Below are 13,106 nucleotides of genomic sequence, written 5' to 3' on the forward strand. Positions count from 1 at the left end.
GAATGTGAAAAATGAAAATCTATGTCCCAAAATAAGGCTATGGGAAGTTGGAAGTATAGACTCAGGCTCTATGACATGTTAGAAACATCCTCTACAAAGACCAGAAAGTTGCACAGTTGGGGAATGAACTTTATTTTATAAAAGAAAGGTTTGTAGCACAAAGCAGAAAAAAGGAGAACAAACGCAAACAGCTATGAACAGAATCCTGGGACCCCCCACGGGTAGAGAAGGGGCCCCGTTACAGCCCAATCAAAGAAGCAAGAGAACAAGACTGACATTGTTCCAATTGAAAGTGATTTTTACACTACAAACATTAGAATGGGCTGAGCTAAATGTACAGTATGAGTCAGACAGGCAGACAGACAAACTGACAGACATAGTTTATGTCTTTCACAGGAACCCAAACACAGAACCCCATAGTCATATTTTATACATTGACAAGACAAACAAAACAGGAAAGAAAAGTTACAGCTTTACATACATTGATTGACCACTTTAAGACCAGAGTCGACATGTTGCATGGGGCAATGTCAAGAGGGAGTCAGGGGTGGGGGATGGGGAGAAGGAGAGAGGTCCCATCTTGTTTTTTATTTTATTGAAGTAACATCAAACCTGCGTGTGGAGGTAAGCATGTCACTGGGGAGTAGGAAGGAAGCGATTCCCTTTAAAAAAGGGTCTCCCTTAACCATATCCCCACTCGCTTTGTAATTCGCCTTGACAGTAAATCAATTCTCAAGCCTGGCCCCTTGGACTCCTACAACCCTGGGTCCTCCTCTCCCCTAACATTCCTGCACACATGAATCATTCCGACTCCTGGCTTCTAGAAGGCATTTCCTGCCCGCCCTCTACTCTCTCCTCTCCTCTCCTTCTTTCTCTCTCTCTCTCTCTCTCGCTCTCTCTCTCTCTCCTCTCTCTCTCTCTCGCTCTCACTTTCTCTCCCTCTCCTTCTCTCTCTCTCCCTCTCACTCTCTCTTTCTCTCCTTCTCTCTCTCTCTCGCTATTTCTCTTCTTCTATTTCTCTCTCTCTCCCTCTCCCTCTCTTTCTCTCTCATTCTCTCTGTTAGTGAATCCTCTGTTGAAAGTTGGGCAGGAACCTGGCTGAGCTTTGATTTGGACCCAGAGGGTAGGAGGAGGAGGAAGAGAAGGAAAAGGAGGTCGAGGAAGAGGAGAACCAGGAAGATGACACGGCATCTCAACACAGGACCGTGGCAAACCAGGATGATTTTGTTGTTTTATTCTTGCTATATTCCCTATATAGCACAGAACTTTTAACCTGAGGCCTAAGGGATGCCCATTTGAGAAGCAGACCTGGTCCTATGGTCTGATGGAGCTGACTGCCTGCACCATCCATCCATCCATCATCTATCCATCCATCCATCCATCCCTCCCTCCATCCATCATCCATCCATCCATCCATCCATCCCTCCCTCCCTCCCTCCCTCCCTCCCTGAACAATACATTCTCTCTCATACAGACATGAGCATGCTTCCTTATTTTCATGTCATTTTCAGAGACGACTGAACACAGAACATCACAGCTTTTTGGAGAACGAGGGAGAATATGACATTTGAATAAAACAACAACAGTCAGCAAGTCAAAGTTGAAGTGAATTGATGGCATAAATGTTACACTATTGGAACATAAAATGGCATTCATAAACTGTACAACGGTTAAACTTTCCATCCCTTCTAGAATATTCTCTTACGCTAAATCTACTGTATACATACATACTACATTCTGTCAACTGAGCAGAACCTGAAAACAATCAAAGCTGTTCCTTAGAAGTAAAAAAAGAAGGAGCCTCTTCTAGTAGATCTACTCTTCCTGTTATATACAGCACGGTGAAACATACTTTACATTACAGATCACTTCACAAAGTTCACAAACAGAGAGTCAGTCTGGTGGGGGTTTGGGGTGCGGCTGCACTTCACTGAGACAGCGTCACATCTCAGGGCAGGGAGAGGACTGCCTGGGGAGTCCTAGTCGGCTCTGTGTGTGTGTTGGCTGCAGTGTGTGTGTGTGTGTGTGTGTGTGTGTGTGTGTGTGTGTGTCTGTGTGTGTATTTGTGTGTACGTATGCGTCTATGAATGTCGCAGTGTGTGATCTCCTTCATCTTCTGCCCCCTCAGATCATAGCTCTTATCACCAGCTGACCTTTGACCTGGTGGAGTGAGGCCCTCTGCTCCGCCGCTAGGCTCTGACTGGACAGGGACTCGTCCTCGCTGTCGATTGGCTCCTCTTTGACCTTTATGACCCCCAGGCGGTGGTGGGCCTCTACGATGGAGGACAGCTCCCCGAGAGAGCTGTTGCTGCCACTGCTGTTGCTGGAGCGAAGGGTGTGTTTCTGGATCACGCCACCAGGGGGCATCCTGTCCTCCTGCATGTCCATCCTCTCATCCGCCATCCTCCGGGTGTTGTCCTCCTCCTCCTCCTCTGACTCCTGCAGGTGTGGGTTGACCAGGGAGCTGGGCTGACGGAGTTGCTCGATGGACTTGGACAGCAGCTGCAGAGAGGTACAGCATCAGAGGTAATTTAGTTATAATGCTCAACGGACAGATTCATTATTATTTCACAATTCATCTTTACCTTTTATTATGAGTTTGACCTAGCCAGTAGAGAGTAGGGTGTTCTGTGCAAAGCAGCACAAGTCAAATTCATCCAACATAACACTACATTTCCGCATAAATGAGGCTACACAGAGATTGCAGTCACTGGTGCTGTCTCCTTAAGAGCATGCCCCAGACAGTACTATGAGGCGCTGCTATGGGTTTCATGTCTCAACATCTAGTCAAGCTTTATTTGTTAGACAACAGAAAGTGGAGCAATCACTTAAACACCTTAACCATTGACCGCTGGTAAGATAGCACAAACACTTTGGCGTAAGAACGTAGGCCTGGTATAAATATCTCTCCGGCAGAGAATTAGCCTCTTTATCTTGGTATTAGTCAACGCTTTTTATACCTCCCTCTAAAATCCTCTCTAAGCTCTTGTAAATGTCCATTAGTGATTAGTGGCCCCTATTGTTGGTGTAAAAACCTTACAAAATACCAACCTTGCAAAACAATCCTGCGCCCTAGTGCTACTGTTATTCCTACCATTACTGGTGCTGCTACTGGTTGCAATATTGCTACTACTGCTGCTGCTGCTGTTACCACTACCGCTAATGCTAACGCTACTGCTGTTACCACTACCGCTAATGCTAACGCTACTGCTGCTGTTATCACTACCGCTAATGCTAACGCTATTGCTGCTACTGTTAACACTACCACTAATGTTAACACTACTGCTATTGCTGCTGCTGCTACTGTTACCACTACCGCTTCTGCTACTACTGCTGTTGCTACTGCTACCACTACCAATACTGCTACTACTGCTGCTACTGTTACCACTACCGCTACTACTGCTGCTGTTACCTCTACCGCTAATGCTTCTACTGCTACTGTTACCATTACCGCTACTACTGCTACTCTTACCACTGCCGCTACCACTACCGCTACTACTGTTACCACTACCGCTACTACTGCTACCACTACTACTGTTACCACTACCACTACTACTGCTACTGTTACCACTACAACTGCTACTGTTACCACTACCGCTACTACTGCTACTGTTACCACTACCGCTACTACTGCTACTGTTACCACTACCGCTACTGCTACTACTGCTGTTGCTACTGTTACCACTACCACTACTACTGCTACTGGTAAAACTACTGCTACTGTTACTACTACCGCTACTACTGCTACTGTTACCACTACCACTACTACTGCTACTGGTAAAACTACTGCTACTGTTACCATTACCGCTACTACTGCTACTGTTACCACTACCACTACTACTGCTACTGGTAAAACTACTGCTACTGTTACCACTACCGCTACTACTGCTGCTGTTACTGCTGCTGCTACTACTGCTACTGTTACCATTACCGCTACTACTGCTACTCTAACCACTACCGCTACTACTGCTACTGTTACCACTACCGCTAATGCTTCTACTGCTACTGTTACCATTACCGCTACTACTGCTACTCTTACCACTGCCGCTACCACTACCGCTACTACTGCTACTGTTACCACTACCACTACTACTGTTACCACTACCACTACTACTGCTACTGTTACCACTACCACTACCGCTACTACTGCTACTGTTACCACTACCGCTACTGCTACTACTGCTGCTTCTGCTACTGTTACCACTACCGCTACTACTGCTGCTGTTACCACTACCGCTAATGCTTCTACTGCTACTGTTACCATTACCGCTACTACTGCTACTCTTACCACTACCGCTACTACTGCTACTGTTACCACTACCGCTACTACTGCAACCACTACTACTGTTACCACTACCACTACTACTGTTACCATTACCGCTACTACTGCTACTCTTACCACTGCCGCTACCACTACCGCTACTACTGTTACCACTACCGCTACTACTGCTACCACTACTACTGTTACCACTACCACTACTACTGCTACTGTTACCACTACCACTACAACTGCTACTGTTACCACTACCGCTACTACTGCTACTGTTACCACTACCGCTACTACTGCTACTGTTACCACTACCGCTACTGCTACTACTGCTGTTGCTACTGTTACCACTACCAGAACTACTGCTACTGTTACCACTACCGCTACCACTACCACTACTACTGCTACTGTTACCACTACCGCTACTACTGCTGCTGCTGCTACTGTTACCACTACCGCTACTACTGCTGCTGTTACTGCTACTGCTACTACTGCTACTGTTACCATTACCGCTACTACTGCTACTCTAACCACTACCGCTACTACTGCTACTGTTACCACTACCACTACAACTGCTACTGTTACCACTACCGCTAATGCTTCTACTGCTACTGTTACCATTACCGCTACTACTGCTACTCTTACCACTGCCGCTACCACTACCGCTACTACTGCTACTGTTACCACTACCACTACTACTGTTACCACTACCATTGCTGCTGCTACTGTTACCACTACCACTACCGCTACTACTGCTACTGTTACCACTACCGCTACTGCTACTACTGCTGCTTCTGCTACTGTTACCACTACCGCTACTACTGCTGCTGTTACCACTACCGCTAATGCTTCTACTGCTACTGTTACCATTACCGCTACTACTGCTACTCTTACCACTACCGCTACTACTGCTACTGTTACCACTACCGCTACTACTGCAACCACTACTACTGTTACCACTACCACTACTACTGCTACTGTTACCACTACCGCTACTACTGCTACTGTTACCACTACCGCTACTGCTACTGTTGCTACTGTTACCACTACCACTACTACTGCTACTGGTAAAACTACTGCTACTGTTACCACTACCGCTACCACTACCGCTACTACTGCTACTGTTACCACTACCGCTACTACTGCTGCTGCTGTTACCACTACCGCTACTACTGCTGCTGTTACTGCTAATGCTACTACTGCTACTGTTACCATTACCGCTACTACTGCTACTCTTACCACTACCGCTACTACTGCTACTGTTACCACTACCACTACAACTGCTACTGTTACCACTACCGCTACTACTGCTACCACTACTACTGCTACTGTTACCACTACCGCTACTGCTACTACTGCAGTTGCTACTGTTACCACTACCACTACTACTGCTACTGTCTCAGCCTCCAGTATTTATGCTGCAGTAGTTTATGTGTCGGGGGGCTGGGGTCAGTTTGTTATATCTGGAGTACTTCTCCTGTCCTATTCGGTGTCCTGTGTGAATCTAAGTGTGCGTTCTCTAATTCTCTCCTTCTCTCTTTCTTTCTCTCTCTCGGAGGACCTGAGCCCTAGGACCATGCCCCAGGACTACCTGACATGATGACTCCTTGCTGTCCCCAGTCCACCTGGCCATGCTGCTGTTCCAGTTTCAACTGACCTGAGCCCTAGGACCATGCCCCAGGACTACCTGACATGATGACTCCTTGCTGTCCCCAGTCTACCTGGCCATGCTGCTGCTCCAGTTTCAACTTCCACCTGACTGTGCTGCTGCTCTAGTTTCAACTGTTCTGCCTTATTATTATTCGACCATGCTGGTCATTTATGAACATTGAACATCTTGACCATGTTCTGTTATAATCTCCACCCGGCACAGCCAGAAGAGGACTGGCCACCCCACATAGCCTGGTTCCTCTCTAGGTTTCTTCCTAGGTATTGGCCTTTCTAGGGAGTTTTTCCTAGCCACCGTGCTTCTCCACCTGCATTGCTTGCTGTTTGGGGTTTTAGGCTGGGTTTCTGTACAGCACTTTGAGATATCAGCTGATGTACGAAGGGCTATATAAATACATTTGATTTGATTTGATACTGTTACAACTACTGCTACCACTACCGCTACTGCTACTACTGCTGTTGCTACTGCTACCACTACCACTACTACTGCTACTGTTACAACTACTGCTACTGCTACCACTACCGCTACTAGTGCTACCGCTACTGCTACTACTGCTGTTGCTACTGCTACCACTACCACTACTACTGCTACTGTTACCACTACCATTACCGCTACTACTGCTACCACTACCACTACTACTGCTACTGTAACAGTATAACTTTAGACCGTCCCCTCGCCCATACCCTGGCGCGAACCAGGGACTCTCTGCACACATCAACAGTCACCCTCGAAGCATCGTTACCCATCACTCCACAAAAGCCACGGCCCTTGCAGAGTAAGGGGAACTACTACTTCAAGGTCTCAGAGCAAGTGACGTCACCGATTGAACCGCTAACTAAGCTAGCCGTTTCACATCCGTTACACTACCACTACCACTACTGCTACAACTACCACTACTACTGCTACTGTTACCACTACTATTACCGCTACTACTGCTACCACTACCACTACTACTGCTACTGTTACCACTACCACTCCTACTGCTACTGTTAGCACTACCACTACTACTGCCACTGTTACCACTACCACTACCGCTATTACTGCTACTGTTACCACTACCATTACCGCTACTATTGCAGCTGCTACTGTTACCACTACCACTACCGCTACTACTATTACTGTTACCACTACTGCTACCACTACCGCTACTTCTACTACTGCTGTTGCTACTGCTACCACTACCGCTACTACTGCTACTGTTACCACTACAACTACTACTGCTACTGTTACAACTACCACTACTACTGCTACTGTTACCACTACCACTACCAATACTACCACTACCGCTACTACTGTTACCACTACCACTACCACTACCCCTACTACCACTACCACTACTACTGCTACCGCTACTACTGCCTCTGTTACAACTACCACTACCGCTACTACTGCTAATGTTACCACTATCACTACCACTGTTGCCACTACCATTACCGCTACTACTGCTACTATTGCTGCTGCTACTGTTACCACTACCACTACCACTACTATGTTTGACATCAATTGACAGTCTTTACCATGACACTTTGAGATTTATTTTAAACTGTTCAGAAATGTGGTGGGTACTCTCTTCGTTCGCTGGACTTTATCCTGGTAACTGTTCCAGTAATGACTTGGTGCTGCCTATCTTGAGCCCTTCTTGGTTAAATAAAGGTTAAATAAATAAAATAAACTCTTACCACTACCGCTACTACTATCGCTACTACTGATACTGTTACCACTACCGCTACCATATACCACTACTGCTGCTACTGTTACCACTACCACTACTACTGCTACTGTTACCACTACCGCTAACGCTACTGCTACTAAATGAAATGAAATCAAAGTCGAATACAACAGGTGTAGACATTACAGTGAAATGCTCACTTACAGGCTCTAACCAATAGTGCGGAGAGAATATATTTTTTTAACTATGTGTGTGTGTGTAGGTAAGTAAAGAAATAAAACAACAGTAAAAAGAGATTTGAAAATAAGAGTAGCAAGGCTATATACAGACACCTGTTAGTCAGGCTTGTTGAGGTAGTATGTACATGTGGGTATGGTTAAAGTGACTATGCATATATTATGAACAGAGAGTAGCAGTAGCGTAAAAAGAGGGGTTGGCGGGTGGTGGGTCACAATGCAGATAGCCCGGTTAGCCAATGTGCAGGAGCACTGGTTGGTCGGGCCAATTGAGGTAGTATGTACATGAATGTATAGTTAAAGTGACTATGCATATAAGATAAACAGAGAGTAGCAGCAGCGTAAAAGAGGGGTTGGGGGGGGCACACAATGCAAATAGTCCATGCAAATAACCATTTGATTACCTGTTCAGGAGTCTTATGGCTTGGGAGTAAAAACTGTTGAGAGGCCTTTTTGTCCTAGACTTGGCACTCCGGTACCGCTTGCCATGCGGCAGTAGAGAGAACAGTCTATGACTGGGGTGGCTGGGGTCTTTGACCATTTTCAGGGCCTTCCTCTGACACCGCCTGGTGTAGAGGTCGTGGATGGCAGGCAGCTTTGCCCCAGTAATGTCCTGGGCCGTAAACACTTCCCTCTGAAGTGCCTTGCGGTCGGAGGCCATGCAATTGCCGTACCAGGCAGTGATGCAACCGGTCAGGATGCTCTCGATGTTGCAGCTTTAGAACCTTTTGAGGATCTCAGGATCAATACCAAATCTTTTTAGTTTCCTGAGGGGGAATAGGCTTTGTCGTGTCCTCTTCACGACTGTCTTGGTGTGTTTGGACCATTCTAGTTTGTTGTTGATGTGGACACCAAGGAATTTGAAGCTCTTAACCTGCTCCACTACAGCCCCGTCGATGAGAATGGGGACGTGCTCGGTGCACCTTTTCCTGTAGTCCACAATCATCCCCATAGTCTTGGTTACGTTGAGGGATAGGTTGTTGTTCTGGTGCCACCCGCCCAGGTCTCTGACCTCCTCCCTATAGGCTGGCTTGTCGGTGATCAGGCCTCCCACTGTTGTGTCATCAGCAAACTTAATGATGGTGTTGGAGTCGTGCCTGGCCATGCAGTCGTGGGTAAACAGGGAGTACAGGAGGGGACTGAGCACGCACCCCTGGGGAGCTCCAGTGTTGAGGATCAGTGTGGCAGATGTGTTGCTACCTACCCTCACCACCTGGGGGCGGCCCGTCAGGAAGTCCAGGATCCAGTTGCAGAGGGTGGTGTTTAGTCCCAGGATCCTTAGCTTAGTGATGAGCTTTGAGGATACTATGGTGTTGAACGCTGAACTGTAGTCAATGAATAGCATTCTCACATAGGTGTTCCTTTTGTCCAGGTGGGAAAGGGCAGTGTGAAGTGCAATAGAGATTGCATCATCTGTGGATCTTTTTGGGCAGTATGCAAATTAGGGTAGGTCTAGGGTTTCTGGGATAATGATGTTACCAGCCTTTCAAAGCACTTCATGGCTACGGATGTGAGTGCCACGGGTCTGCTGTTGCTACTGCTACCACTACCACTACCGCTACTACTGCTACTGTTACCACTACCGCTAATGCTACTACTGCTGTTGCTACTGCTACCACTACTACCGCTACTATTGTTGCTGCTACTGTTACCACTACCGCTACAACTGCTGCTGCTACTGCTACAGCTACTGTTACCACTACTGCTACCCTTTGCTACTACAGTACAACTCCTATTGCTACTGCTACTTCTACTCCTGCTGCTGCTACCTCTACTGCTACTACTACTACTGTTACTGCTACTGCTGTAAATGAATTGGGCCAATGGCTAAGATCCTTCTAAATAAACACAGAGCTCATCTCTGATTAGTAGACATTTATAACCTCCTCTTAGTGAGAGAGGTGCTTTGGTCTAAAGGATCTAATGTTATTGACCTGAGTGCTCACATCAGGGGTGATAGGGTAGCTAGGGTTATTTGTTTAGATAACCATCCAATACCCCTTCCTCCCGTCAATCAAATGCATCTTCAAGCTCAAGGAATGCTTGTGCATAGCAAAACCTATTTTGAGTCACTGCATTATTTTTTTTTGTATATTGATTAATAAGATGGACAAGAATCAGAACTAAGGAAGTGTTTTAAACAGTCCTCCAATGGGAAGTTTGACTGGGGAGACTTAAACTGTGTAGTTACGGGACTTTTGAGGCCCTTCCCTGTTAGTTTTAAGTGAGAGTTGCGCGTTTTGTTGCTCTCAGATTCCCATGGCTGTATGAGGGCTTGTGCATTGGGACAGATCAGTGTGAGAGCAACACAATGCTGCCTTTCACTGTGTCTCCCTGGCTGTGTCTCTGTATGTCCGCCACCTCAACCACTCACTTCCCGTGGCTGAATAATTGCACTCTGCCGATGGCACGGTCACCACAGCCTGCTCACAGAAACACAAATATTGCCACAGAGGAACAAAAGCGTGTATTCTGGGGCCATTTGAACTTGGCTGAATTGAATTTCACAGGGTTTGCATGCGAATGCCACTGATGCCTTAAGCTATGATAACAGAATTAGTGCTATGGGAAGCATTTCTTCCCCTATTTGAAGTCAGGCTCAACTTGTTTACTTAGCAGAAATAGCACAGGGAGGCTGAGCCGGGTGGAAGGGCTCTGTAAACACAAAGCAGCTACCACAGAAAGTTTGATAAGACTAAATATAGCCTCAGAATTTGTGTGTATAAACTGCTGAAATTAAAATCCCCACTGGGCACACACTTGGTGATTTTAATGTATAGGTTGCATGTATTATTTACAGGCGATATGGGGTCCAGTTACTCTCCGGGGATTTTAGTGTACAGCAAAAGTACAGTAAAGGTCAGTTAGCTGATTGATGTGGATCAGTTTAGTTTTCTACATCATAATGAATTTACAGGGGGACCTGATCCTAGATACACACTCCTACTCTGCTGCTGGTACTGTTTCTTACCTTATTGATGTGGATCAGTTTAGTTTTCTACATCATAATGAATGGACAGGGGGACCTGATCCTAGATACACACTCCTACTCTGCTGCTGGTACTGTTTCTTACCTTATTGATGTGGATCAGTTTAGTTTTCTACATCATAATGAATTTACAGGGGGACCTGATCCTAGATACACACTCCTACTCTGCTGCTGGTACTGTTTCTTACCTTATTGATGTGGATCAGTTTAGTTTTCTACATCATAATGAATTTACAGGGGGACCTGATCCTACATACACACTACTACTCTGCTGCTGGTACTGTTTCTTACCTTATTGATGTGGATCAGTTTAGTTTTCTACATCATAATGAATGGACAGGGGGACCTGATCCTAGATACACACTCCTACTCTGCTGCTGGTACTGTTTCTTACCTTATTGATGTGGATCAGTTTAGTTTTCTACATCATAATGAATTTACAGGGGGACCTGATCCTAGATACACACTCCTACTCTGCTGCTGGTACTGTTTCTTACCTTATTGATGTGGATCAGTTTAGTTTTCTACATCATAATGAATTTACAGGGGGACCTGATCCTACATACACACTACTACTCTGCTGCTGGTACTGTTTCTTACCTTATTGATGTGGATCAGTTTAGTTTTCTACATCATAATGAATGGACAGGGGGACCTGATCCTAGATACACACTCCTACTCTGCTGCTGGTACTGTTTCTTACCTTATTGATGTGGATCAGTTTAGTTTTCTACATCATAATGAATGGACAGGGGGACCTGATCCTAGATACACACTACTACTCTGCTGCTGGTACTGTTTCTTACCTTATTGATGTGGATCAGTTTAGTTCTCTACATCATAATGAATGGACAGGGGGACCTGATCCTAGATACACACTCCTACTCTGCTGCTGGTACTGTTTCTTACCTTATTGATGTGGATCAGTTTAGTTTTCTACATCATAATGAATGGACAGGGGGACCTGATCCTAGATACACACTCCCACTCTGCTGCTGGTACTGTTTCTTACCTTATTGATGTGGATCAGTTTAGTTCTCTACATCATAATGAATGGACAGGGGGACCTGATCCTAGATACACACTCCTACTCTGCTGCTGGTACTGTTTCTTACCTTATTGATGTGGATCAGTTTAGTTTTCTACATCATAATGAATGGACAGGGGGACCTGATCCTAGATACACACTCCTACTCTGCTGCTGGTACTGTTTCTTACCTTATTGATGTGGATCAGTTTAGTTTTCTACATCATAATGAATTTACAGGGGGACCTGATCCTAGATACACACTACTACTCTGCTGCTGGTACTGTTTCTTACCTTATTGATGTGGATCTGCTGCTGGTATTGTTTCTGCTTCTCCAGGAAGTGCTGGTGTTGCTGCTGGATGACCAGCTGAGCCAGGGTGCTCTGGGGCAGAGGGGCTGACTGGGTCCGGTTCAGGGGCCTGTGCTTGGGTAGCTTGGGTCTGCTGTTGGAGGAGGGCCTGTCCTTCATGGCCAGAGGGGAGTGGGGGTGGGCGGGTATGGAGCCTTGACCTGGAGGGGCAAGATGGCGGCACTAAGATTCAACGTTCTAAATCTACACTAATTCCAACTCATTTAATTCATGATCTTCATGAACACTTCTTAAACTAATTATAAGCAATATTTAATCATTCAATATCTCTCCCATTCAAAGTGGTGTAATTATATTGCCCAGTAACCTGGTCAGATTGTAGTCTTGGACTGAAAAGTTCCACTGAGATTTCCATTGAGTATGCTTTTTAGTCCAGGACTAAGCTTAATCAATGTCTGGGAAACGGGCCCTACATCTCGGTTTAAGTCTGTCTCAGTGTAAGGATAAGGACTCACCAGAGGAGGAGAGGATCTTCTGGCGTCTTATCTGTTCCTTCTGAAGGAGGTGTTGGAGCAGAGCCTGATGGCTGGGGGACACCTTGGTCTCCATGGAGGTCACCGTGGGCATGGGCACAGGCCCCAGGAGCTGCCCTGGTAGACCATGCCTGACCTCCCCAGTCTTCTCCTTCAGCCCGATGGCAGCCTGAGAGAACACAGAGACACACAGAGCAGGGGTTTAGAAATACAACTGAGGACTAAAGTTCTCACAATATAATAGTGCTTCTATATATTCTATTACATTTTCATTCCCAAAAAACTGAGAAGAGTTGTCATTTTGTGCAGTCAGTTTTTTTTCTGCATTATTTGCCAGAAACACTTGGTATAATTTTGTTTTCGACAATCACCTCTTCAAATGGTTACACTCTTTCTATCCAGCT

The 13,106-nt window shown here is 45.9% G+C and overlaps 1 protein-coding gene across 7 annotated transcripts in view; it reads right to left on the bottom strand.

Annotated features, from left to right (window-relative positions):
• Nucleotides 1–108: 108 nt before the first annotated feature.
• The window catches only part of hdac9b (histone deacetylase 9b), a 118,370-nt gene continuing 105,372 nt past the window's right edge, over nucleotides 109–13,106 (bottom strand). For all 7 annotated transcript variants that reach the window (XM_031811877.1, XM_031811874.1, XM_031811873.1 and 4 more), the window contains 3 exons: nucleotides 12,685–12,871; nucleotides 12,152–12,369; nucleotides 109–2,502 (listed from right to left, as the gene is read on the bottom strand). In XM_031811877.1, the coding sequence (XP_031667737.1) occupies nucleotides 2,125–2,502; nucleotides 12,152–12,369; nucleotides 12,685–12,871 (783 nt within the window). In that variant the 3' untranslated portion in view covers nucleotides 109–2,124. The remainder of the gene's footprint in view (nucleotides 2,503–12,151; nucleotides 12,370–12,684; nucleotides 12,872–13,106) is intronic.

Source organism: Oncorhynchus kisutch, unplaced genomic scaffold, assembly GCF_002021735.2.
Source record: "Oncorhynchus kisutch isolate 150728-3 unplaced genomic scaffold, Okis_V2 Okis02a-Okis13b_hom, whole genome shotgun sequence".
NCBI classification, from domain to species: Eukaryota; Metazoa; Chordata; class Actinopteri; order Salmoniformes; family Salmonidae; genus Oncorhynchus; species Oncorhynchus kisutch.